The sequence below is a fragment of the Apium graveolens genome, chromosome 1, assembly GCF_009905375.1.
Source record: "Apium graveolens cultivar Ventura chromosome 1, ASM990537v1, whole genome shotgun sequence".
Lineage (NCBI taxonomy): Eukaryota > Viridiplantae > Streptophyta > Magnoliopsida > Apiales > Apiaceae > Apium > Apium graveolens.
Genome location: NC_133647.1, coordinates 192,903,875 through 192,930,194, shown reverse-complemented (window position 1 = coordinate 192,930,194; position 26,320 = coordinate 192,903,875). Strand labels below are relative to the sequence as shown.

The 26,320-nt window shown below is 32.7% G+C and overlaps 2 protein-coding genes across 2 annotated transcripts; both read right to left on the bottom strand.

The window, feature by feature from the left end:
- Positions 1 to 3,575, bottom strand: LOC141674580 (uncharacterized). The gene is made up of 2 exons (XM_074481293.1): positions 418 to 3,575; positions 1 to 136 (listed from the first exon to the last, which is right to left on the bottom strand). The coding sequence occupies exon 1, from the start codon at positions 3,475 to 3,477 to the stop codon at positions 421 to 423; it is 3,057 nt and encodes a 1,018-aa protein (XP_074337394.1). The 5' UTR covers positions 3,478 to 3,575; the 3' UTR covers positions 1 to 136; positions 418 to 420.
- Positions 3,576 to 8,394: 4,819 nt separating this feature from the next.
- On the bottom strand, positions 8,395 to 9,120 carry LOC141714330 (uncharacterized). The gene is made up of 2 exons (XM_074517856.1): positions 9,018 to 9,120; positions 8,395 to 8,921 (listed from the first exon to the last, which is right to left on the bottom strand). Exons 1-2 carry the CDS (start codon positions 9,118 to 9,120, stop codon positions 8,395 to 8,397), a joined length of 630 nt encoding a protein of 209 aa, XP_074373957.1.
- Between the last annotated feature and the right edge of the window lie 17,200 nt (positions 9,121 to 26,320).

Genomic DNA, 26,320 nt, shown 5'->3' with positions numbered 1-26,320 from the left:
ACAGAACGATGTACACAATAAATAAAACTGGAAATACTGATCATTTTACAACACGGAGATATCAGAACTATACAACATTTTATTCTTCCCAGGCTACTGCTGCAACACTTGAAGACCAACCTGAATCGACTGAAATCTGAAGGATATAGCAATAACATCAGCGTATCAAAGTTATATTACAAATTAAAAAACTCGAAAAAAAAGGAATATCAAACTGACAAGGAACAGAGGAACAAACGAACAAAAAAGATCTTTAGGAAATTTACAGATATTAAAAACTCACTGAGCTATGGATGCTATAATTACTAAGAACAAAAGAACAAGAAACATCAATGAGACGAGGATGACATTTTCATAAGAGTTTCATTGTGTGTGCATGTGTGTGTTGTGTGAGGGGAAGGTACATAAAAGAGTCACCTGTTAGTTTTGGAACTTTCTCCTCAGTGAAGCAAAGGCAACACCTATCTTGTTAAAGACTTGATCAATCAAGTGGAAGTAAAAATACCCCCAAGACTTGATGAAATGCAAAGATGCGCAGAATCCCAAAAAACCTACCATGAGACCAGATCCTATCCCAGCATTAAACCACACACGATTATCATCTAAATATGAATCACCTTCATTGCTGTCGGGAACAATATGTGATTCTGTGTCACCAATGCAGGGCTTCAAGATAGGTCGGCCACAGAGCTGATTGTTACCGGCATAGTCAGAGAGATCGTTAAGTGTCTGGAGTTGGTTTCCAGTGGGTATTCTCCCTGATAAGTCATTGAACGAGAGGTCTAGGCTGCTTAAAAAGTTTAAATCTGACAGGCTTTGTGGAATATGACCATAAAGTTCATTTTTAGAGAGATTAAGATATTCCAGACTTTTTAGTTTCCCGATCTTGTCAGGGATCTTTCCAGCCAGATGATTACCCGCCAAGTTCAAACTCCGTAAACCTTGGAGATTCATCAACTCTTCTGGAATCTCTCCACTGATGTCGTTGTTTGATAGATCAATGGAAGTCAGATATGTAAGTGTGGAGGTGTATTTTAGCTCATATCCTTTCGCATCATCTATTATCATTCTACTATATGTCCAAGCGAATTTTTGATTAAAGTCATCACTCTTGTTAACTATAATCATGGAACTAAAATTGCCAAAACAAAGTGGAATGCTTCCAACGATCTGATTTTGTGCAAAATTCAAAACTTGGATTGATGGATGGTGGCAAAGCTGTGTGGGAAGTTCACCGTAGAATTTGTTGGACCGGAGTATTAAAAACTGTAGACGAGGTAATTGATCTACCGTCCAACGGGGAAGACTATCACTCAAATTATTCTTTCCTAAATCAAGTATGACCAGCTTTTTAAAATTTTGGAAGGACAAAGGGAGTTTCCCTTGAAAGTTGTTGTCATGCAAATTCAAGTAAGTGAGAGACCTTAGAAAACCCAAAGAAACGTGAATATTACCAGAAAGACTGTTATTCATCACATCGAGATCCTGCAAACTTTTCAAGTTTCCTAAGCACTGGGGTAGCTCTCCTGAAAAGTTATTGTTGGAGAGAACTAAAGTAATCAAGGACGTTAGATTGCATAAAATTGCTGGAAATTCACCTGTCAACCCATTATTTGAGAGTGCTAACTGAAGCATACCACTCGAAGCTGAAGCTACTGAAATTAATGATGATTCCCCGTGAATGTCATTGTTAGATAGATCAACTTGGTAAGCGTGAGACAAGAGATTAGCAAACCAATCAGCCGGGAAGGTATCTGATATGCTCGTATTTATCATGACAATGTAATTAATCTGTCTTTGTGTTTGGAGCCAGCGGGGAAATTTGGGGCCCAGGTTTAAGGACTCCATGTAGATATATCCTAGCTGAAATGGAGGAACCCATTTGGCGCTAACATTAAGCACTAAATCAGAGTTGGTAGAAATATATAATTCGCGAAAATTTGTCAGGTTCGCAAAGTGATGCTCCGAAAGAATACCCTCCCATGAATTCGAAGAAAGTTGTAGCGTATGCAAATTTGATAGTTGTCCAATGCATTTGGGAATAATAGTCAACTGATTATTATTAACGAACAATCTCCTTAAATTTGACAGATAGCAAAATGCTTCCGGAAGACCACCCCTTAGTTCGTTTTCGTCCATCCAGAGCTCTGTAAGTTCAGTAAGATTGCTCATCTTAGGTGGAATTGAACCACGTAAGTTGTTTGATGAAAGAGAGAACGTTGAAAGTGATGTTAAATTACCAATAGATGGAGGAATGAAACCTCTAAAATTATTGTCTGAAAGAGCAAGATAAGTAAGAGATGTCATAGTCCCTATAAATTCTGGGATCAAGCCCTGGAAATTATTGTATGAGAGATCGAGAACTGAAATGGAAGTCAAATTTCCGATCAACTTAGGAATAACACCTTCAAGATTATTAGCTCCGAGAATAAGAGAAGTGAGAGATGTTAACCGTCCGATAGACTCTGGAAGTGAACCTTGAAATTGGTTATATGAGAAATCCAGTGAAGAAAGAGAAATCAACCTCCAAACAGACTCTGGGATCGAACCATTAAAATTGTTACCATCGAGTCGAAGTTCAAAAAGAGATGTCAAGTTTCCAATCAAATCAGGAATGGGGCCATTAAAATGGTTAGCCTGAAGATTGAGATGTGCTAGGCCACTATTGTTAAGAAGCCATAATGGAAAACTAGAGTTCAGTTGATTGGAACCAATATCAAGGGTAACAAGAGATGTCAAATTCAGAAGGGGGACATGGCGTGGGATATTGTTGGGTAGCTGACAAGTGCGCAGTTGAAGTACAGAAATTGAATTGGAAAGCATGTTAATGGACGGAAACCAATCAGTGGCCGTGGAAAGATTGACAAAGGAGAGATCCAAGTGTTTCAACAAAGGAGCCCCAGATAACCATCTCATGCTATCAATGCTTAAGAAAAGGTTGAAATTATCATAATAGTTAAAGGCTAAACCATTAAAATAGTAATTATTACTTAAATCAAGGTACATTAATTTAGAAAGGTTTCCAAGATGATGAGGAACTAAACCTTCAAAATAGGAGTAAGAAAGATTGAGATATGTAAGATCCTTGAATGACCCAAAAAATTGGGGAATTTTCATCTGGCTGAAATTGTTGTTACTCAAGTCCAAGTAGGTCAAATACTTCAAATCAAGCAAGGAAGGATATATGTGATCACCTTTTAAAGAACTATTTCGAAGATCAAGTTGAATGACGTGTCCGGTTCTGTTGTTGCAACCAATTCCATGCCATGCACAACAATCATCTCCGGTCCATGATGACAAATAATTTAGGTCATCAACGAGACTTTCTTTAAGGAGAAGCAAAGCTTGTTTCTCACTGTCAATACAACTTACATTCCTATAGCTGCCTTGAAATGTGCTTGCAGAAACAAACGTCAAACCGGATGGAACACCTAACAATGTAAAAGCAAGAGCTAGGAAACTTAAATATATGTGCATTTTTATAGCTTAAACAATATACCTCTATGTAGATTTACTGGTAAGCTGTATTTAAGAACATGAATACATTTATCATATATATATATATATGAGTTGTAAGATGGCTTTTTCTTACTTTTAGGTGGTTATTAGTCACTTGTTTAACTTTCTTGTGGTTTCAATTTCTACATCACTTGTGTGGTTGAGTGTGCTTCTGGAAATTTGAACATTGTTATCTTCTTGATGTTCTTTGTTATTGTAATTTATTGAATTCAATAGGCAGTCTTCCACAAAGTAGTTACGGGGAATTTTCCTGTGATGACTTTTCTATCGGCAACTAGCTTGATTTTTCGGCAAGGACTTTAAAGAGGTTTGATAAAATAGATAGAATTACTTTTTTAACATTTTTTATACATTAGAATATTTGTTTATTCAAAAAATTAATTTGAAGACGCATGCCAAACCTATATTACTTGTCGGTAATTGTTGCCGGTAGCAATCAGGATGTTTGGTCGAGCACCAGATAAAGAAGTTTGTTGCTTCTCTATTTTCGACTTGTTTAGCTTGTTTATATTTCAGAAATATTTTTATGCATTATTGTTGACCGGAAATACTCCAAAACACCTGTATCAGCAAAGGGATGACTAGGGAAGCTCTATATGCTCCTTCCTCATACAAGCTACTCAGTTGTGATACTATCCAATCTCCTCCAGTCTTGGCATTACATGTAACTTAAGTTCATAACTGATGTTCACCATCCTTTCAAACCCTGCTGAACGTAAGTGATAATTCATAGATGTTTGTTTCTATTGATAAAGGATTTTATAGGTTAATAAATTGTGATAACTACTAATAGTCGCATAACTTTTAACAATAATATCTTCTACTTACTCATCCTAATCTTTGGAACTAATTCTACTAATCCTGATAACCCATATCTAATAACTAAAATTAAATAAAACAACTTTGAATTATTATTCTAAATACAGCAAGAATTGTGTACTACAGGAACTAATTCACAGTAACATCTTAGTTTGCAGTAAAAATGTCAATGATCTTCTGAAATTGGTAGAAATATAAAATGTTGCTTACCATCTTTCAGTCATGAAAGATGAAGAAATGATGAAGAAATGATCTACTATGTATTATGATGAAGAAATGAAGAAGACATTGTAGAAGAACTAATCTGGAAATAGATTTGAATATATTGAAATGACTTAATAATGAAGCAAGTTTGTTACAAGAGTATTTATACTAATCTGCTAAAACATTACATACATATAACAGCTAACTAACAGCTGTCATTCTGAATATAAACTATTTATATCCTATCGTGAGCTTATGTGACAACTCTCTCTTAATAGAAGCCATATGTATTGATTCTATATTATCATCAGCCCTCCCTTTCGATGATACTGAGATATCCCCTCCACAAATGGGAGACAGAGAAGAACAAAGTCCTAATTTGGACAAGAAAAACCAGTGCATCATCTTACCAAGTCCTTTTGTTAAGATATCAGCAATATTGTCTCTAGTGTGAACTTTATGCACAGTAATCAATCCAGAATGAATCTTCTCACGAATAAAATGACAATCAAGCTCAACATGTTTAGTTTGAGCATGATATACAGGATTTGCAGTTAGATCTATGGCTGCTTTGTTATCACAGTAAATAGGCAAGGGTCCTGAAGGTACCAAAAGAAATTCCTTTAGCAAATTAAAAATCCAAAGTACACATGAAGCATCTGCAAGGGCTCTGTACTCCGCTTCTGCTGAGCTCCTTGAAGTAAGTTGTTTTTTTGATCGCCATGAAACAGCAACAGGTCCTAAGAACAAACAGTAACCTCCAACAGATCTCCTATCATTAGGATTTCCTCCCCAATCACTGTCACTAAACATTTTCAACTCTAAAGAATTATCTGATGGAAATAACAAACCATGCCCCATAGTATATTTGAGGTATCTGAGAACTCTGATGGCTGCTTGCACGTGTTTAACCCTAGGAGCATGCATGAACTGACTCAACAAATGCATTGAAAAAGATATGTCAGGTCTGCAAGAATTAAGATAAAGCAATTTACCAACCCAAGCTCTATAACTAGTGGGATCATCAATTAATTCCCCAGATCTGTTATCATCATATAATTTCAAATGTGGATCTAACGGCACTGATAAGGGTTTGCAATCCATAATATCAGCTGCTTTAAGAAGATCAACAATAAACTTTTGCTGAGTAACCAAGATCCCCTGATCATCTCTAGATACTTCAAGACCTAGATAGTATTTAATTCCCCCTAGATTTTTAATACCAAACTTGTTGTCCAGAAGTACCTTCAAAGCATCAATATGTACAGGGCTGCTGCCTGTGATCAATATGTCATCTACATAAATGACTACAGCAATGAAAACATAATCTTTATTGTAAGTGAACATAGAATAATCAAAAAGAGACTGTTTATATCCTGCATCTATCAAACAAACAGTCAATTTGTCAAACCATTCTCGAGATGCTTGTTTCAACCCATAGATTGACTTGATAAGCTTACACACCAAAGTTCTAGTGGTAGCATTACTGAGATATCCCAAAGGAAGTTGCATATAAACCTCTTCTTTTAATTCTCCATGCAAAAAGGCATTATTCACATCCAGTTGTTCAACTACCCAATTTCTAGCTGCTGCAATAGCCAACAAACATCTCAAAGTAACCATCCTAACTACAGGTGAGAAGGTATCATGATAATCAATTCCAGCTGTTTGAGTATAACCTTTAGCCACAAGTCTGGCTTTATACCTCTCTACTTGACCATTAGCATGATATTTGACTTTATATACCCATCTACATCCAATAGCCTTTTTTTCCCGCTGGTAAAGGTGTAAGAACCCATGTATTATTCTGTTCTAGAGCTGATAATTCCTTTTGCATTGCCTCAATCCATTTAGGATCATGAATAGCCTGATAAAAGTGTTTAGGTTCATAAACAGATTGAACACTGGCTGTAAAGGCTTGAGGGTGTAACAAGGAAGTGGAATGTTTATAAGGGACTAAAGTCTGGTTAACAAAAGATGAGGTATTAGGATCTTGAGAAACATGGGTAACTACATAATCTTTCCACCAACCATGTCTAGTTAGTTGTCTAGAAGATTGTCTAGGTGGTAAAGGTGGTACAACAGCATTATCAGTAATATTATGATAAGGTGTGGGATCAGGAGAAACACCAAAATCAGAAGTATCTTTTGAAGAAAGATCAAAAGGAATACCTGAAGTTGTAGATGGTGAAGGTAAAGCAGTATGAGATTGATTTGGTGAAGTAGCAGGAGAATTGTTGGGTAAAACAGATGAATCAGAAGGAGTAACAGAAATCCAATCAAGAAAAGAATAAGGATCTGGTTTTGTTTTAGAAGAAGAAACAGTCATGGATTTCAGAAAATAAGGAAAAATATTTTCATGAAAAACCACATGTCTGCTAACAAAAAAGGAATGATTATTAAGATTGAGCAATTACAACAACAAATGGCTACCATGAATCTTATGATGCAACAGATGATGGCAAATAAATCTCAGTGTCCCACTGTTTCTTCTTCAAATTCTGATGATAAGAATGTGGCTATGGCAGGTATGGTTCATTGTTTCACTGCTTCCATTTCTCCTGATACAAATAGTATGTGGATCATAGATACTGGTGCTTTCAGCCATATGTGCTGCAATAAAAATCTTTTCTCTAATATCACACTTCTTCAGTCATTTTTCCATGTTGCTTTACCAAATAAATAATTAATTTTGGTAAAATATACTGGAAATGTTGTTATTAATTCACACATTACATTGACTGGTGTGCTTTTTGTTCCTGAATTTTCTTACAACCTGTTGTCAATTTCTAAACTAACACAAGATTTTCCTGCTTGTGTTGTGTTTTTCTCTCAATCTCAATGTCTATTTCAGGACCAGAGCCATCAGATTATTCTAGCTACTGGTAGAGAACATAATGGTCTCTATTACTTTCAATCTATGGACAATTCTTCTTCAGTTCCAAGTGTATTACCTGTTTGTTCATCAAATACTGTTTTACCTTCAGTTTGTCTAAACAATACTTCTGCCATGCCAATGTCCAAGTTATGGCATTTAAGGCTAGGACATGCTTCTACTCATGTTATAAAACATATTCCTGATGTAAAGTGTGATATTACTTGTACTGCAGATTGTCCCGTTTGTCCTCTATCTATACAATGCAGGCTTCCATTTTCTAAATTTAGTCCTTCTCATGCTACTACTGCATTTTCTTTAGTACATATGGATCTTTGGGGTCCTTATAATGTTCAAACTACTACTGGTTGCAAATATTTTTTAACCTTAATAGATGATCATTCTAGGGCTACTTGGGGTTTTTTGATGCCAACAAAACAACATGTGTTTCAGATTTTTAGAACATTTGTTGCTTATTTTAAAAACTATTTTAATACTGATATTCAGTCCATCAGATCTGATAATGGGACAGAGTTTTTTAACTCTCAATTTTCAACTTTTCTTTCTGATTTGGGAATAACTTATCAATCTTCTTGTCCTTACACTCCTCAGCAAAACTCTAGAGTTGAAAGGAAACACAAACACATACTTGAAATAGCTAGGGGCTTGAGATTTCAATCTGGTTTATCACCAACTTACTGGGGTGAGTGTATTTTAACAGCTATCTACCTTATAAATAGGTTGCCAACTCCAGTTCTTTCTTATAAAACTCCTTTTGAAGTTTTATATAAATCCAAACCTGACTATAATTTCCTTAAGGCTTTTGGATGTTTGTGCTATGCATCAATTCATGACACAGATAAGCTTGCTCCTAGAGCTGTTAAGTCTATTTTTGTTGGCTATCCTCATGCTAAAAAAGGTTATAAGTTGCTCAATATTAATAATCATTCCTTTTTTGTTAGCAGACATGTGGTTTTTCATGAAAATATTTTTCTGCTCATAAGAATCTGACCTCTTGCTGCTGCATAAGACTCATGTAGCCCCATAAGGAACTGAATCAACCTTTTTCTCCGCTCTCTATCTTCCTGAAATTTATGTGCTCCACAAGGGCACTTGCATTTACAAGCAACAATAGGTTCCAAAGCAATGTATTCATCCCAGAGGTTCTTCAACTTATGATAATACAACTCATCAGATTTGTTAGCTTGATCAAAAGTATGAATGTCCTTTAAGACTTGATAAACTCGATGTCCATTGACACTAGAAAATTGTTCATGTAACTCTTCCCAAACCTCTTGAGCAGAATTAACAAAATTCATGCCATTACTAATCTCATCAGAAATTGTATTAAGAAACCAACTGATTACCATGTCATTTACCCTATCCCAGTGAGCCTTAAGAGGAGAATCATCATCTGGCTTAACAACAATACCATTAACAATACCTAATTTGTTCTTAGCTGATAAAGCAATAGAAATTGATCTTTTTCGGGGACCAAAATTCTCTGTGCCAGTCAACTTTTTTTATATCAAAATTAAGCCAGGATGATCTATGTTTTGTAAAAACAATGGATGAAGATTAGACTCAATTGAGATTTCACCAGAAGTAGTTGAATTTGTGTGTTCAGGTGGAGTAGAAGTAATAGAAGTATCAGCTTGATCAGTAGAGGTTTGGCCATGAATATTAGTATTATTCGTTAACATATTTGCGTAACTAATCTTATTAGTATGATGTGTAGATCTCATTCTCACAGATTTTGACCTAATTGAAGATTTTACAGCTTCAAAAATACACAATCCGTACACAAAAACATGATGAATATGAGAAAAGGAAAATTACCTCGATTAAACCTGATTTGTAGCTAAAAAGGATGCGGAAACAACAAGAACACCTCGATTCTGCAATTCGTGCTTTTGAATCTCTATGCTCTGATACCATATAACGTTCATGATGAACATAAAAGTATGTAAAACTATGTATTATGATGAAGAAATGAAGAAGACATTGTAGAGGAACTAATCTGGAAATAGATCTGAATATATTGAAATGACTTAATAATGAAGCAAGTTTGTTACAAGAGTATTTATACTAATCTGCTAAAACATTACATACATATAACAGCTAACTAACAGCCGTCATTCTGAATATAAACTATTTATATCCTATCATGAGCTTATGTGGCAACTCTCTCTTAATAAAAGCCATATGTATTGATTCTATATTATCATCAGTACATCTCTCAAAACAGAGAACCGGAAAATCCTGGCAAGTTCCAGCTGCTCTACAAACTCCATAAAACTTAGAAATATCGCAGAAAAAGGCTTTTCAATGAACAAGCCTAAAGCTTGTAAAACACATTCAGGTTTCTATTTCTTTTCTGTTGAATATTGCAGTCATGTTCTAATAAACAAGGAACTATCGTTGTCATTATAGTCTCGTACAACTTTTGGAAAAAACTTTGTTTGTAGGAGAGAAGGTTATAGAGCTGTCCAAATGTATACAACACTGTTCACCAGCTCTTTACAAATATCAATGATTCCTCCGCATTCCAAAAACTGAAAATGGGGCCAGGGACTGTTCAACTAGTTCAAACTCGAGAGTTTGACAAATTAAGTTCAGTCATAAATTTGAAACAAGCTCAAACTCTTTAAATTAGAATACGACTCGGTTATAGAGTTGTCTAAATGTCTACGAAGTCATAAATCTGTTATTTAACTTAGTTTCACTTATTTTTTGATTTCATTTTTTACGATTTATGTTATAATTTTAAGTGTATTATTTTTATACTTTTTTATTCCTATATGATTTATAATTCTATATGTATTATTTTTACTTATTTTTAAAATTTTATAAGCCATGCTTTTTTTTATTATTTTTATAGGTTTGAATCCTATTTTTAATTATATTTTAAAATAAATAAGTTCATAAATTGACTCAACTAAAAATGTTTCGAGAAATATAAACCACGACCACGTAAATATGCCATGTGTTTAAATTGGAATTTTTTAAATTAGAATTTTTTAATTTGTTGGTGGAATTCCAATTTAATAAAATGATATGAATATAATAAAAACTGTATTTTGGTTTCACCAATAGAAAAATAATAAAATTGTTCAAACCGTAATATGATTACAATCTATTTTCATAGAACTCTAAATTATTTCTTGATAGAGTACTTGGTTTCATCTTAGTACGGTTACGCCGTATTTTGGTTTCACGCCTATATTTTTCTTTCATGTAGAACTCTATGTTGTTTTTTTTAACAAAATATAGATTGAAATTATATTATAATTACGATATTTCTATTTTTCGTAGAATTCTATTTTATTTTTTATTAAAGTAATAAATTGGAATCCTTTAAACAATGTAATTCTTAATTAATAAGGAAACCATCTTTTAAGGGATACTTTGGTTTCGCCCCTTTTCGGTTTTACGAACTTTTGATTTCACCCCTTTTTAAATCTTGTTATAGCTCTAAATATACCATATTTTTTATTTTTTATTCATATATGACTTATAATTCTATATGTAATATTTTACCCATTTTTTTATACTTATATACCACATATTTATAACGTTTTTATATAAACGGAATCGTATATACATTGTATTTTCTAGATTCATACCTACAGAATTCTATTTTAGCACCAAATGCAAATTTATACATACATAATGAATATTTTATTAGAAAAAATTATGCAATCGCAAACTATATAAAAACACAAATTCAGCTAACAATAAGAAATTTAATATGCAATTACTTAGTAATGTTGATTTTATTTTTTGTTAAATTATCCATTAATCGTGTTGTGACTAAAATTTCGATGTAAAATATTAGTTATGTCTTTTTGAACACCAAATAACGTTAAGTTTGTTGTTCTAATAAGATTTGAGTTGATGAAAACTACATATAATATAAAAATAAAAATTGTAATAATCGTATAATTTTATTTATTATATATTTTAATAAAAAATTAAATAATTTTTTATAATCATTATTTAATATTAATATTTTGATCTCGGCCCGTGCTTCGCACGGGTTATCTACTAGTCTATATAATAATCGGAGTGCGTTCCATCACGATAGTTGGATCTTCTTCATTAAATAATTAGAGTCGTTAGATTCAAATACTAAAAAAATACACTCCACAAGTTCTCAGGTTTGAATCTCGTCAACCACAAATATTTATATTATTAGTTATAAAGGTACTTATTGTTAGGTCCCAATATGTTTGTAGAAGGGGGGGTTGAATACAAACTATACCGTTTAATCGAATTTAGTGCGGAATAAAAAATTGAAACAAAATTCAAGTTAAATAAAACTATTATTAAACTTGAAAGGTGTTACAACAACGGTATCGATTACAAGGGATTAATCTCAAATTAACTATCACAAATCTAGAATAAATTCGACATGAACTTTTTCTATTTTTGCAATAAAAAGGATCAAATGCTAAAAGCAATTTGAGATTAAGTTCTAGGGATTTTGATCCGCTAGATAGTTACACAAGAACAAGAGAATGATTTCTAGTGGTTTCGATTTAACTTAAAAACTAGAAATTGATAATCTTGAATTCAGAAGAGAGATGAAATATTTTGGGCGGCTGCTTCTGTTCTTGAGTTTTTTGAATGTATTCTGTGTTGTTAATTGTTTGCTGCTCTTCTTGTCTTTTTAAATTCAATCAACAGAATCCACTTGAACTAGCATGACTATCTGAGAATTGACATGACTTTCGGTGAGACAATCTTTTGAACTGGCATGACAATCGGTGAGACAATCACTTGAACTAGCAAGACAATCGGCATGACAATCTGTTGAACTAGCAAGACAATCCCATAGCTGGTAGAACTTTCGGCATGACAATCTGTTGAACTAGTATGACTTTCGGTATGACAATCCAGATTGTCATACCAGTTCAATTGATTGTCATGCTGAATTAATATTGAATATAAATTCAAAATAAATTCTGAAAATTCATAATATTAATTCAGAATTAATTAATCAATTAATTCAATTAATCAATAAATTAATCTTTGCAGATATAATTTATTTTCTTAATTAAACTATATGACTTAATTAATTAATAGAGAATTTATACTACTCTTCAACAACAACCATTCTTCTGAAAATCTTCTAAAAATCACTGTCAATTATGAATCAATTCCACCACTTCAATGTTGACACTCGATGTACTGTCTGGTTCATTAGTGACTAACTTTCGTGACGTTTCTTCATGTCTTGACTTTGATAACTTGATTTTCTTCAGATTAAATCTTTGTAATTATCTGATACCCTGACAAGATCTCTGTCACTTGATTAAATCCACAATCTTGATTTATATCACTGAGGCTTGATCAATTTTTGAACTTCTTCCAGTGAATTAATTCCTCAAGTCTGTAGATGAACATTGTTTCCGAATCTTTTGACATATGTTACTTTGTGAGATCTCTTTGACGGTAGATCCACTATTTACTTGTTACATTCTTATTTGAGTTGAGTTAAATCCTCGAATAAACAAATAGGCTATGACATATGCCTTTCAATCTCCCCCTATTTTTTTGTTAGACAATAAGAACAAATATCTAGAGGATAACTCAACTAACAAATAAGAAAAAGATGTAATCAGAAATGCAAAGTAAATAGCAGAAAAGTTCTGGATTAGATTTAACATTTTCCAGATTCCAAATAGATGTTCCTCTAGACTGAACATATCTTCAAGTAGTTTCATATTCTTTTGTACAATCACATTTCCTGTTGAGAAGCGCATATCTCTCTTGCTTCCCCCCCTATGAGAATCAACTGCTTAAAGGAGATCACCTTCGTTTACCACATCTCCCGTACAATAGGATCTGCAGATAAAAACCAATGGTACTCCCCTTTTGGAAAATAGCTTCTTCCTTTATGAAGAATAGTGATGAACCAAACCACTTCTTCTGATTACTAGGAAATCACCTTGTGTTTTCCACCTCTCTCGTACAATAGGATCCGTAGTTACAAACAACAATGGTGTGGTGTAGTGTACATATGTAGGATCTTTTTCTTCCTCCCTGCTATTTCTCCCCCTTAGTTGAGGAATCCTCCAAACTATTACTTAAGCTTTTATCTCCCCCTTAGAGAAGAAATGTATGTCATTGTCTGAAGGAGTTCTCATATTCCACTTGGTTGGAAAAGAAATAACAAGTAGTTTCTCTTTCTTCCTCACTTTGAGTGTGAGATTCTGTTTTAGTGTACCTCACATGTGTTTCACTCTTCTCTCCACTCGTGTTTACACTCATTCTCACAAGTGTATCACTCCTCTCATAGCTCCAAAATTCAGCTGTACCTGCAAGGAAAATCACCTTAGCCATCCTTAAGTAGGTCACAGGTGGTGCAATGGGAGTTCGCAAATCCCCATCCTTGTTAAACTCGTCAGATGAATCTGAGTCATAATCTACAAGTTGCTAGTTTCCCTTTTAGGGTTCCAGATTTGAATTCTGGGAAGGTAAACAATGATCCAACAAATTTAGCATAAAGATCAAAGTTCCCTTCTAATGTCTGTGAAGACATTTCCTTGTGACTCATCAGGTAATATCTAAATCATTGTCAACAAGTTACCGATCTGCACCTATGTCAGATCCACTATCCGCAGATACATCCAGGGGATTTAAGCTTGGGGGAGGTAGACACTATTGGATCAGTATCCCCTCCTAACACCTGTAAAGGCAATTGGTCCATTAAAGAACCTTGAACAATCGAATCTGACCTTAAAATGGTCGAAACTCTTGTTTTCGTCAACTCCTCCTTTGTGTGTAAAACCTTTCTTGTGCATCAAAAATTGTTTATGTTTGAGGTGGTGACACTACATCGGATACCCTGGCCAACAGGCAAATATCAATAGATGCACCTTGTTGAGAGGATGAATCTAGTAACTGTTTTTGTGCCTTTTTCAGCCATTATATCTTTTTGAGAAGATGTATGGGGGCTAGCAGTTGTCTCGATTTTAAATACTACTCATCTTTATAGGAGACAGAGTTGCTGGGTTAACTTTAGAACCTTCCTTATGTGGTGCACTAAGACATTATCTCCCTCACGCTCATTCATACTTCATTTTAGTGGTAAGAGAGTGTTGGTTGGTTCTGTTTCTGTGTTTGTCTTTACAGTCTGGGATAGATGTTATGGGTTTTCAACCACATGACTGTCAATGAAAGAAAGCCATTGGAGACTGAACCTGTATCACAGAACATATGGCAATATAGAGATAAAATGTACTTAAGATCTATAATGAATGAAAATTATACATTTAATCTTTTGAGAGAAATGATGTACAATAGTGATTTCAAAAGATTTAACTGAAATAAGAAATCACTAATGTTGAAAGAAGTTTGAGTTCAATGATAACATTACCAGCTTGCAAACAACCATATCCCTCAGTTAAACCTTTGCTTTTATCTCCAAGGTAACCACTGGGCCAGCTTTCTCAACCACATTTGATAGCAGGGCTCTATCTCCGGTCATATGTCTTGACGATCCGCTGTCAAGAATCCAGACTACCGGTTCCACCTGTTTACTGCCCTGCACTACAAATGGATTAGACCTTCTTCGGAACCCAAGTTTGGTTGGGTCTGGCATACTTGTAGAATTGGCCTTTGTCAGGCAAAACAACATTCTTAATTTTCATGTTCTCAACTTTCTTAATAACTGGACATTTGACCTTGTAAACAGCCTTAACAAATTTCTGTTTAGGCTTAGGCACAAATGTCTCCTTTCTAGCCTTAGGAGGACTAGTAGTCTTAGACCTATCATGCTTCCTATTATTCACATGCTGACGAGGAGTAGTCTTATCACTAGAAACATGCTTACCATTAAAATAAGCATACATCAAATTGAAAGCACAAGACATACAATTAGGAACACCACATACTTTATGAGAGGGATTAACAACAGAAAATTCATGCATGGTAGACATGGCATTTTTGTTATCCAACTCATGTGTGTCTGAGTTAGTCTCAGTTGTTTTCACAACTTTGACCGGAACTTTCGACACACTTGACTTGGAAACAACCTTCTCATTAGCAAGATCTTCAGCACGTATTTCTTCTTGAATAATAAAGGAGGTCTCATCAAATGGTTCAGCAATTGATCCTTTATAGAGGGGTTTATCAACACCCTTAAGCATATGTGGTACTTCCCTACCTTTAGCACAAACATGAGGAGGGGAGTTTATGCCTAATTCTCCAATAGCAACATTGTAATCAAAACCTATTCCAGATGTTTGATTAACAGCTTGCTTAATGTAGAACTCTTTAGCCTTCGAACAAGAATTAAAGTAAGCTTTAACCTTAGTCTCAAGACCGGTGATCTTGTCTTTGAGAATAGTTTCGAGTTTTCTATAACAGTTAACTCTATTCTCTAGAAAAGATACTTGTTCTTTTAATTTGTCTTGATTAATGTGCACAAGTCTTAATTCATTGACCTCTTTATCAAGGTCTTTGATCTGCTGACTTAACAGTTCATTATCACGACGAGCATAATCTAAGGAACCTCCTAGATGATAAACTAATTCAGCATCAGTAAATTTTACCTCTTTTCTTGACGATGAAGTATTTCCATCAATAGCCATAAGAGCAAGATTCCCATCTTCTTCATCTTCACTATCAGTATCATCCCAGCTTCTTCCCTTTGCCAGATAAGCCCTTTCAGAGTTACTCTTCTGATTTGAATCATAAGAGTTCTTCTTTACTTGCTTTGGCTTCCTGCATTCTGTGGCAAAGTGTCCCAACTCATTGTAGTTATAGCATCTAATGGTGCTCTGATCAACCATCCATGTTTTGTATCCACCACTGCTGGTGTTAGAGGATGAAGATCCACCTTTTTGGAGTTTGTTGTAGTTGGACTTGTACTTGAACTTGGGATTTCTCTTGAATCTGACATTGGAGAATCTCTTGACAATCTGGGCCATTGACTCATCTTCCAATTGCTTCAGCTCTTCCAAGGAGTAAAAATCATCACTGGATTGATTTGTAGTAGGAGGATCATATTCTGCTACTAACACATTTTCATAAGCCTTGGAAGACTGTACCATTCTCTCTGACTGTTGAGATTGTTGTTGTTGTTGTTGACCTTCAGCTACTAGAGCAGTAGATGTGCTGACCACTCTATCTTTCCCGTAGACTTCCTTATGCTAAATCTGCTCCAACTCATAGGTTTTTAACACACCATAGAGTCTATCCAAAGAAATTTCACTCAGATCTCTAGCTTCTCTTATGGCAGTGATTCTATGTTCAAGATGAGTTGGCAGTGTTAAAAGGAACTTTTTGTTGATCTCCCTGATTGAATAATATTTTCCATTTATGTTCAGGTTGTTGATCAATGCATTGTACCTCTCGAACACTTCATTAATTCCTTCTCCTGGATTGGATTTAAAATGTTCATACTCAGAGGTTATGATCTCTAACTTGTTCTCCCTAACTTCCTCTGTACCTTCATTAATCACCTCAATAGTTTCCCAAATGTGTTTGGAATTTTTACAGTTCATCACATGTCTGTTCATCAAGGAATCAAGGGAATCAACTAAAATTAATTGAAGGCTGGCATCCAAGGAGGCTTCTTCCTTTTCAGCAGGAGTAAAATCCTCAGGCTCTTTTGCATAGGTTCTAGCTTTGGTAATTACAACATCATCTTCTATCACCTCTGGTTCAATAACCATCAGAATTTTTGGACCCTTCTTTAACAAGTTCAGATATTTGGGATTTGCAACTTGTAAAAACAAGAGCATCTTCTTCTTCCACATAATATAATTTTTTTTATCAAATAGTGGAATTTTAACGGTTCCAACTTTTTGTGAAGTCATTATGAATTTTTCAATAAATAAAAATTCAAGGAGTTGAAAAATCACAAAAGTCTAGGATCTTGATTTGTTGGTTAATCAGAAGGCTCTGATACCAATTGTTAGGTCCCAATATGTTTGTAGAAGGGGGGGGGGGGTTGAATACAAACTATACCGTTTAATCGAATTTAGTGCGGAATAAAAAATTGAAACAAAATTCAAGTTAAATAAAACTATTATTAAACTTGAAAGGTGTTACAACAACGGTATCGATTACAAGGGATTAATCTCAAATTAATTATCACAAATCTAGAATAAATTTGGCATGAACTTTTTCTATTTTTGAAATAAAAAGGATCAAATACTAAAAGCAATTTGAGATTAAGTTCTAGGGATTTTGATCCGCTAGATAGTTACACAAGAACAAGAGAATGATTTCTAGTGATTTGGATTTAACTTAAAAACTAGAAATTGATAATCTTGAATTCAGCAGAGAGATGAAATATTTTGGGCGGCTGCTTCTGTTCTTGAGTTTTTTGAATGTATTTTGTGTTGTTAATTGTCTGCTGCTCTTCTTGTCTTTTTAAATTCAATCAACAGAATATACTTGAACTAGCATGACTATCTGAGAATTGGCATGACTTTCGGTGAGACAATATTTTGAACTAGCATGACAATCGGTGAGACAATCATTTGAACTAGCAAGACAATCGGCATGACAATATGTTAAACTAGCAAGACAATCCCATAGCTGGTAGAACTTTCGGCATGACAATCTGTTGAACTAGTATGACTTTCGGTATGACAATCCAGATTGTCATACCAGTTCAATTGATTGTCATGCTGAATTAATATTGAATATAAATTCAAAATAAATTCTGAAAATTCATAATATTAATTCAGAATTAACTAATCAATTAATTCAATTAATCAATAAATTAATCTTTGCAAATATAATTTATTTTCTTAATTAAACTATATGACTTAATTAATTAATAGAGAATTAATACTACTCTTCAACAGCAACCATTCTTCTGAAAATCTTCTGAAAATCACTGTGAACTATGAATCAATTCCACCACTTCAATGTTGACACTCGATGTACTATCTGGTTCATGAGTGACTAACTTTCGTGACGTTTCTTCATGTATTGACTTTGATAATTTGATTTTCTTCAGATTAAATCCTTGTAATTATCTGATACCCTGACAAGATCTCCGTCACTTGATTAAATCCACAATCTTGATTTATATCACTGAAGCTTAATCAATTTCTTGAACTTCTTCCAGTGAATTAATTACTCAAGTCTGTAGATGAACATTATTTTTGAATCCTTTGACATATGTTACTTTGTTAGATCTCTTTGACGGTAGATCCACTATTTACTTGTTATATTCTTATTTGAGTTGAGTTAAATCCTCGAATAAACAAATAGGCTATGACATATGCCTTTCTCTTATAAGTTCTCAAATTCGAATCATGTTAACAAAATATTCTAAATTATAAAGATACATATATACAAGTTTTTGTGTTCGAATCTCATCAACAACAAACATTTATATTATAAAATTATTATTTATGAATAAATAATATACAATTTATACTATTTGAACTTAACTTGAACGTATATAAAAAGAAATTATAATTTACATGGATAGAAAATATATTCTAAAGACACATTAAATGTCGCATTAATTACACTCGGGCTTCTTGTCCTAAGCCCAACACAGACTTGTCTAGTCTAAGCTCATAGTAGACTCAAGACGGCCCAAGTTGTCAAAGCCCACCCGCGGAGGTCGTCAAGATCCATGAACATGAGCTCTTCACGGGCCAGGCCCAAAACGGTTGGAAGAGCATAGAAATGTGTCCAAAACAGGCTCAAAGTCCTACAAAGAAGGATCTAGAATTCCTTCCCTTACAGGACTCCTAATTACCATCTAATTAGGAGACTTGTCCACTAAGTCACCCTACACAATTCTAACCCTAGACTCAGCTCTATATAAAGGGCTTTACCCCTCAACCTAGAACTACATTTTTGGATTGATTCTCTACCGCACAGAGATATCTAGGAATCTTGTGAGGATCGATAGTCCCAAACGCGAGAACAACCATTAAAGCTCGAAGCTCACAAACCCTAGCATTAATTACTAACGCACCCTAGTTTTTATTCCACGAAAATAATTATACAATTATTATTTAGCATTTAATTATTTATATATAATTTTAATAAAATTATATAAAATAGAAATGAAAATGAAAATGTACAAATATTAATCAAAATTCGTGCATCGCACGAGTCGTAAGCTAGTATATATAATACAACAACACGAGAATTTGTTGAGCAAATTAATTTATATGACTATTATGCCAATACTTAATATTTATATAATATTTATTTTAGATTTATTCTCACAATTAATATTTATTACTTCACTATTAATACCAATATAATACTTATTACTCACAATTAATATATATTAATTGATATATCATTAATATACTTCATCATTATGTACTTTAAATATATACTAGCATGAAAACTCGTGCGAGGCACAGGTCACATTCTAGTATAACTTTCAAAATTCTGAAATGTTGAAGTGTGTGCAATGTTTATGATGACAGTGTTGTACTTTACTTGTTTTATCATAAAGGTGTATTAGTCCATGACAGAATTTGATATACATCCCACGTATTCCTTCTCACAAGTACGTTTTTATCTACAAACGATTGAGACTGTACTAAGAGTTGGAAAAGTGTCTTAAAGTCCACCGACATATCCGCAGTTCCAGGTTTCGGGTTTTGACAAAAGGGTTTGTAAGAAATAATCCTCTTTAGACTTCAAAAAAAATGAAAAACCCCACCACCCCTTTTAAAAAAATTCCCTCCAAACGATATTGAATCTAAAATTTATATTGTATACTTGTAAAATAATGTTTTCTTTACGAAACTATGTCTCCTTATGCTCACAGTATAACACACTCATTTTATTAAATGTCAAAATTTAGAAACAGACAAATTTATCAAGTACCTTAAATTATACCTATATAATATTTATTTTAGATTTATTCTCATAATTAATATTTATTAGTTCACTATTAATACCTATATAATACTTATTACTCAAAATTAATGTATATATTAATTGACGCATCATTAATATACTTCATCATTATGTACTTTAAATATATACTAGCAAGAAAACCTGTGTGAGACACGGGTCACATTCTAGTATAACTTCTAAAATTCTGGAATATTGAAGTGTGTGCAATATTTATGATGATAGTGTTGTACTTTACTTGTTTTATCATAAAGGTGTATTAGACTACGACAGAACTTGATATACATCCCACGCATTCCTTCTCACGAGTATGTTTATATCTACAAACGATTGAGACTGTACTAAGAGTTGGAAAAGTGTCTTAAAGTCCAGCGACATATCCGCAATTCCAGGTTTCGGATTTTGACAAAAGGGTCTGTAAGAAATAATCCTCTTTAGACTTCAAAAAAAATGAAAAACCCCACCACCCCTTTAAAAAACAATTTCCTCAAAACGATATTGAATCTAAAATTTATATTTTATACTTGTAAAATAATATTTTCCTTGCGAAACTATGTCTCCTTATGCTCATAGTATAACACACACATTTTATTAAATGTCAAAATTCAGAAATATACAAATTTATCAGGTACCCTAAATTTCATTTAACAAATTACGTTCATAATCGTATACTTGGTAATATCTGGATGCACGTATTATCTTATAGTCCAGATAGAAAAACCATGTGCCAATGTGTTTGAAACTTTTATTTGATTTTCTATCACTTTTTTGCAATAAGTATTATATCAAATATTTTTCAATACGTGACGCACGCGTACACATACATATATCGTGTATATGATCTGTAGATACATATTTTCATGTATATGATTGCGAATACATGATTTGGTCATGTGATCCAGTTGTTATACACTTAATGACAAATGTTTTATATCTAAGTTTATCTAACTGAGTATCAATCCTGAAAGTAATATTTAAATTATTTATATATCATTAAAATAAACTATTGATATAATTTTAATAATATGAATTATTTAAAAGTGTTAAGGTGGATTGCATATAATACATCACTAATTCATACTACAATATTGTATCATCGAAATTTGTAAATATCAAAACAAGATATGACAAAAATAATTAAATGGTTTTAATAATCAAATTTCAAATATTATTTCATTCAGTTCACATATACGTATTATGTGTCTAGATGAAGAAACATATGCTTCAATTAGCAGATTCAAGTTCGATGCTCATAAACAACTTTTTTTAATAACTAATAAATGTGGGTAAAATTGTCATTTGAAATTTTATAAAATATCTTATGACTGTAGAAGCTAATAAAATATCTCAATCTTGCACCATTTCGGGCACGGGACATTACCTAACAATGTTACTAAACACGCAATTTTTTAAATTTCAGTTTGTGCATATTTTGTTTGAAAATAAAGTGTATAGCCCCTAATAATTTAAATAAAGTATAAAAAAAACCTCAGTGGAAACAACATATTCTCAATCAGTATTTGACCTGTTGAGTGATGGTATATCATGCGATGTTTATGGATTCCTTTTTCTAGGCTTTGATGATTCGGGTGATGACAAATATTTTGGTTATTTGTGATCTATGAGTTAAATATTGTTGTAATTGTTAGTTGTGTAGTTTCTATATATATATATATATATGTATATATGTATATATATATATATGTATATATATATAAGGGTGTAAAGTGATTGAAAATGTCATAAATATCAGTTTAAGATCATAATCGTTTTAGATCTACATGAAATAATTCATACGATATTAATTTATTATTCTTTAAATAACATAAAAATGATCAAATCAAGTCATATAATTTAGTAACTCTAAATATTAAAGCAATTTTAAACATGTTCAATTACCTAATATTTTCACATATATGAGATAAAGGTAATATGATGATATTTTTATGACAAATAGTATGATTTAAGTTATTACAATATGAAATAAATTTGTATCGAATTAAACAATTGTGTGGGGTTCAATATTTAATTCATAAATTTTATATAAACATTTACACATAATTTAAAATTTGATGATAATGCACATTTTTTTAACTAATGAAATATTGAGAAAATGTTGGTTGAATACTACGCCCACATCGTGTGATAATCTATACCATGTTTTGAGTATTTTTGTAATAATCGGGTCAAGTGCCCCACAACTCACAACAAATCAATCTAGTAACTTTAATCTACATTATTTGTTGACTTGAAATTATAAAGATTGCTAACACACTAATTCATGTGGATGTAGTTAGCTAAAAACACCACATTTCATTGAGATGATGTTCTCATGGAATAAATTAACAAACATACTAAATTTGTGAGTAGAGAATTACATTTTACCTCGATAAGGCTCAGACACCATTTATGAAAAGGTCAAATTTTGAGTATTTTTTAAAATTTGAATAACTGATGTTGAGTTCGAAATAAGTTTAAATAATTAGACCAATTTTTTTAAAACAAATTGTTATGCTTGTAAGTACACTTAATAGTAATCCGTTTATTCCATACTTGTTGAATTCTTTCACATTTTACGGTCAATTTTACTAAATGAATAAAATGTAACATTATATTCACTTAGAATTAAATTACATACACTTTCTAACTCTATAATTTAATAAATATTTTTAATTGTACACGTATCCACTTTAGTTACTTTTTCCAATAAATTTATGGTTATCAAATTTAAATTTATAAAATATTACAAATATATACACACATACATACATATATTAAATATTTACTACTAATAGCATTTTACCGAGTTGAAAGATTTAAAAATATGTAAGTCGACTACATACCATATATTACTAATTCATACTATAGAATTATATAATACAAATTAGCAAATGTAAAAAAAAAAGATGATTAAAAGTTATTCGTTAGTCTCAATTTATATAATATCAAATATTTACTTATTCAAGACACACAAACATTAGTAATATGTGTATGGTTAATAACACATATGGTTTGATAGCTTGGTGGTAAGATGTTATGTAGAGTAATCACAATGCTTGAGTTCAATCCCCACGTTTGGTTGGTAGTCGGTCTGGTCACCATAAGTATAATAATATTTAAAATAAAATTCTAACATAAGTAGGTTAATATTCACAATATAATTATATAAATACAAACAAAATTATAATAGATCTAATGGTCTTGATTTAAACAAAATAATATATAATATTCACTTGGACCGGGCTAAACAAAATTATACTATTGATCCAATCTTAAAATAAACTACATACAGTTAGTTGGATGTGTAGCATCGGGCTAAAACAAAACAATGAAGACTAATAAAAATTTGAATGAAAATTCATTTGATCAATATAATGTGATTATGATGAAATAAAATAAAATTTTAAGGAATTTCGTTTGGCCAATTTTATGTCATCATGCTAAAATAAAATTATATATATTATCCATTCTGTCTAAAATAAAATAATATTCACCCCGACTAAAATAAAATTAAATAAAAAACTAAATATGATTACTGGATTTATTTCATATGACGGGCTTGAGGCTAAAACCAACACTTTTTATCTCATGTTATGTTAAAAACAATAGTAAATACTACTGATCTGCCTAAAAAATATTTTATTGAACCAGGCTAAAAAAATTTGAAACATAATGTTGTGCAAGACATGCTTGTACTATAACAAGACTAAGTCAAATTGACAGCCCTAAGTAAGTTGTATGATATTCTAAGTTTGTATTTTGTATTGTATCATTTGAGTATGTAAAAGAGTAAATAGATTAGACTATAGTATTTTTCTATAAACAGTCTCAAGCCTAAGAATAAGCTCTAGAAGAAGATCATGAAGATCATGCCTCAGAGACAATGTGAAGAATCTTGAAGTTGAATAAATCTGTTTTGAGAAAAATATTCAAAATCAAGAAATCTACAAGTCACAGATTAAGTCTTATAGAGAAGTCATTCGAGAACTCCAGAATAACTTATCGAGAAGTCAAAAAACAGCTTGTAGAAAAGTTTCAGAGATATCGACAAATCAAAATGATGATATAAAGATTGAAGATATCGACAAGTCATTTGTGCACTAGAGAACTCGGAAATATCGATAAGCCAAAATGAAGAAATGAAGATTAGAGATATCGACAAGTTAATTCTACATGTAAAGACATGGAGACCTCGACAAGCCAAGTTCATTCGAGAACTCAGAGATCTCAATAAGTCAAGATCATACTCGAGAACTCAAAGATCTCGATAAGTCAACTTCATATTCGAGAACTCGGAGACTTAGATAAGTCACAACAACTATAAAGTAATAAGAGATCTCGATAAGTCATTATACTTATCGAGATGTTGAGTTCTCTATATAACAAACTGGAGATCTCGATGTAAACTCAAGTACAGAATGCAGACCAATTAAATATCCAAGATTATCAATCAACAAACAAATCAATCATTGATTTGAGAAGTCTACAAAAGCAGCTTGAAGAGTACAAGATCAAAGGCCAAGATTAACTGACAAAGTAAAGTCACAGACATGCACGATTTGCAAAGATACACTAAGACAGAAATAAAAAGTTTTAGTTAACTTAGAGTAGGGTTTAGTACATGTTATTGCGTGCTGTGTAAAACCTGTGTTTACTGTTCTATAAAGTAAACACTGGATGCTTTGTTTAAGAAGTAACAAAATAGATCTAGAAAATCTTGTAACTCTCAAGAAAGAAGCTGAGTTCTTTATCAACAAAAGAACCTAGAAATTTGTAGCAAGACATACTTGATTTTAATATAAAATTAAGTAAGTTTTGAAAGATAGTGTGTTCATGTGCATGTTTTATTATTCCTGTTAAAGCATATTATCTCTACAAATTAGATTACTTTGTTCACCATCCATAACAGTTCAAAAAGGTTAAAAATTACCCAAAACACATTCCCCCCCCCCTCTGTGTTGTATTCATTACCTAACAAGTGGTATCAGAGCGAAATCTGAAAGCAAACAAATTAAAGATCTTGGAAGAATGAATACACAGAAGCTTAGCAGTTTCAAAATTCCTACCTTTGACAGATGTAACTACACACTATGGAAAAAAATGATGTTGTTCATCAGGATGGCCAATCCATTATACATTCAGATCCTCAAGAATGGGCCTTTCACCCCAATGGTAATAGTTAAGGAATCTACAGATGGAGACATGGTCATTCCATCACATTATGCTCCTAAAGATCCTTCAGAATATACTGAACCTGAAAAAGAAAAAGTCTTTCTAGATAGTGGCTTGCAGCTAATCTTGATAGAGTCACTTGACAATGTAATGTACAATAACATTGTCAACTGTGACACATCCAAACAGATCTAGGAGAAAATAGAGATCTTATGTGAAGGAACAGGGGAAGTTAGGCCAAAACAAAGGAGGATTCTGGTTTCTCAGTATGAGGGGTTTATGGCTAAACCAAAAGAAGGAATTACTAAAGTTTTTGAAAGGTTCAATAAATTGATAAATGACTTGCAACTACATGATAAATATTATGAAGCTGAGGAGGTTAACCTAAAGTTTCTGCCAGCCCTTCCTGATCATCTTGGACAGAAAATATCAGCTATTAGAGAAGGAAGAGATTTAAGCAGAATGACTTTGGAAGTTCTATATGGAATCTTGAAAACTTATGAACTTGTAATGCTGCAAAGAAAGTCTTTGAAAGTATACCATGGTCATGTTGTTGATGGTTCAGGTGCTTTGATTAAAAATGACAGAGAAGAAAGTGACGATGAGCAAGATGATCAAGTTCCAGTTCTTCAAGCTATGGAATAAAAGAATAAAGGACCTCAGAAGCAAGTTGTGTTGGAACTGGAGGAAGATGAATATTACACCCTGGATGAGCTAGATGAAATGGAATAATCCATGGCTTACTTGACTAGGAATTTTTCAACATAAGAGTCAAGAAGCCAAGATTTTTCAAAAGTAAGGGACAATCTTTCAACAACAACAAGTGGAAACCAAAAGCTCAGTACAATTCAGTTAGCAAAGGTGACT

Excerpts from the sequence above, each read along its gene's own strand:
- LOC141674580 (XM_074481293.1), bottom strand. The coding sequence starts at position 3,477 with ATGCACATATATTTAAGTTTCCTAGCTCTTGCTTTTACATTGTTAGGT.
- LOC141714330 (XM_074517856.1), bottom strand. The coding sequence starts at position 9,120 with ATGTTAACGAATAATACTAATATTCATGGCCAAACCTCTACTGATCAA. Across the intron at positions 8,922-9,017 it reads CACAAATTCAACTACTTCTG|AGAATTTTGGTCCCCGAAAA; the intron begins GTGAAATCTCAA and ends TGACTGGCACAG.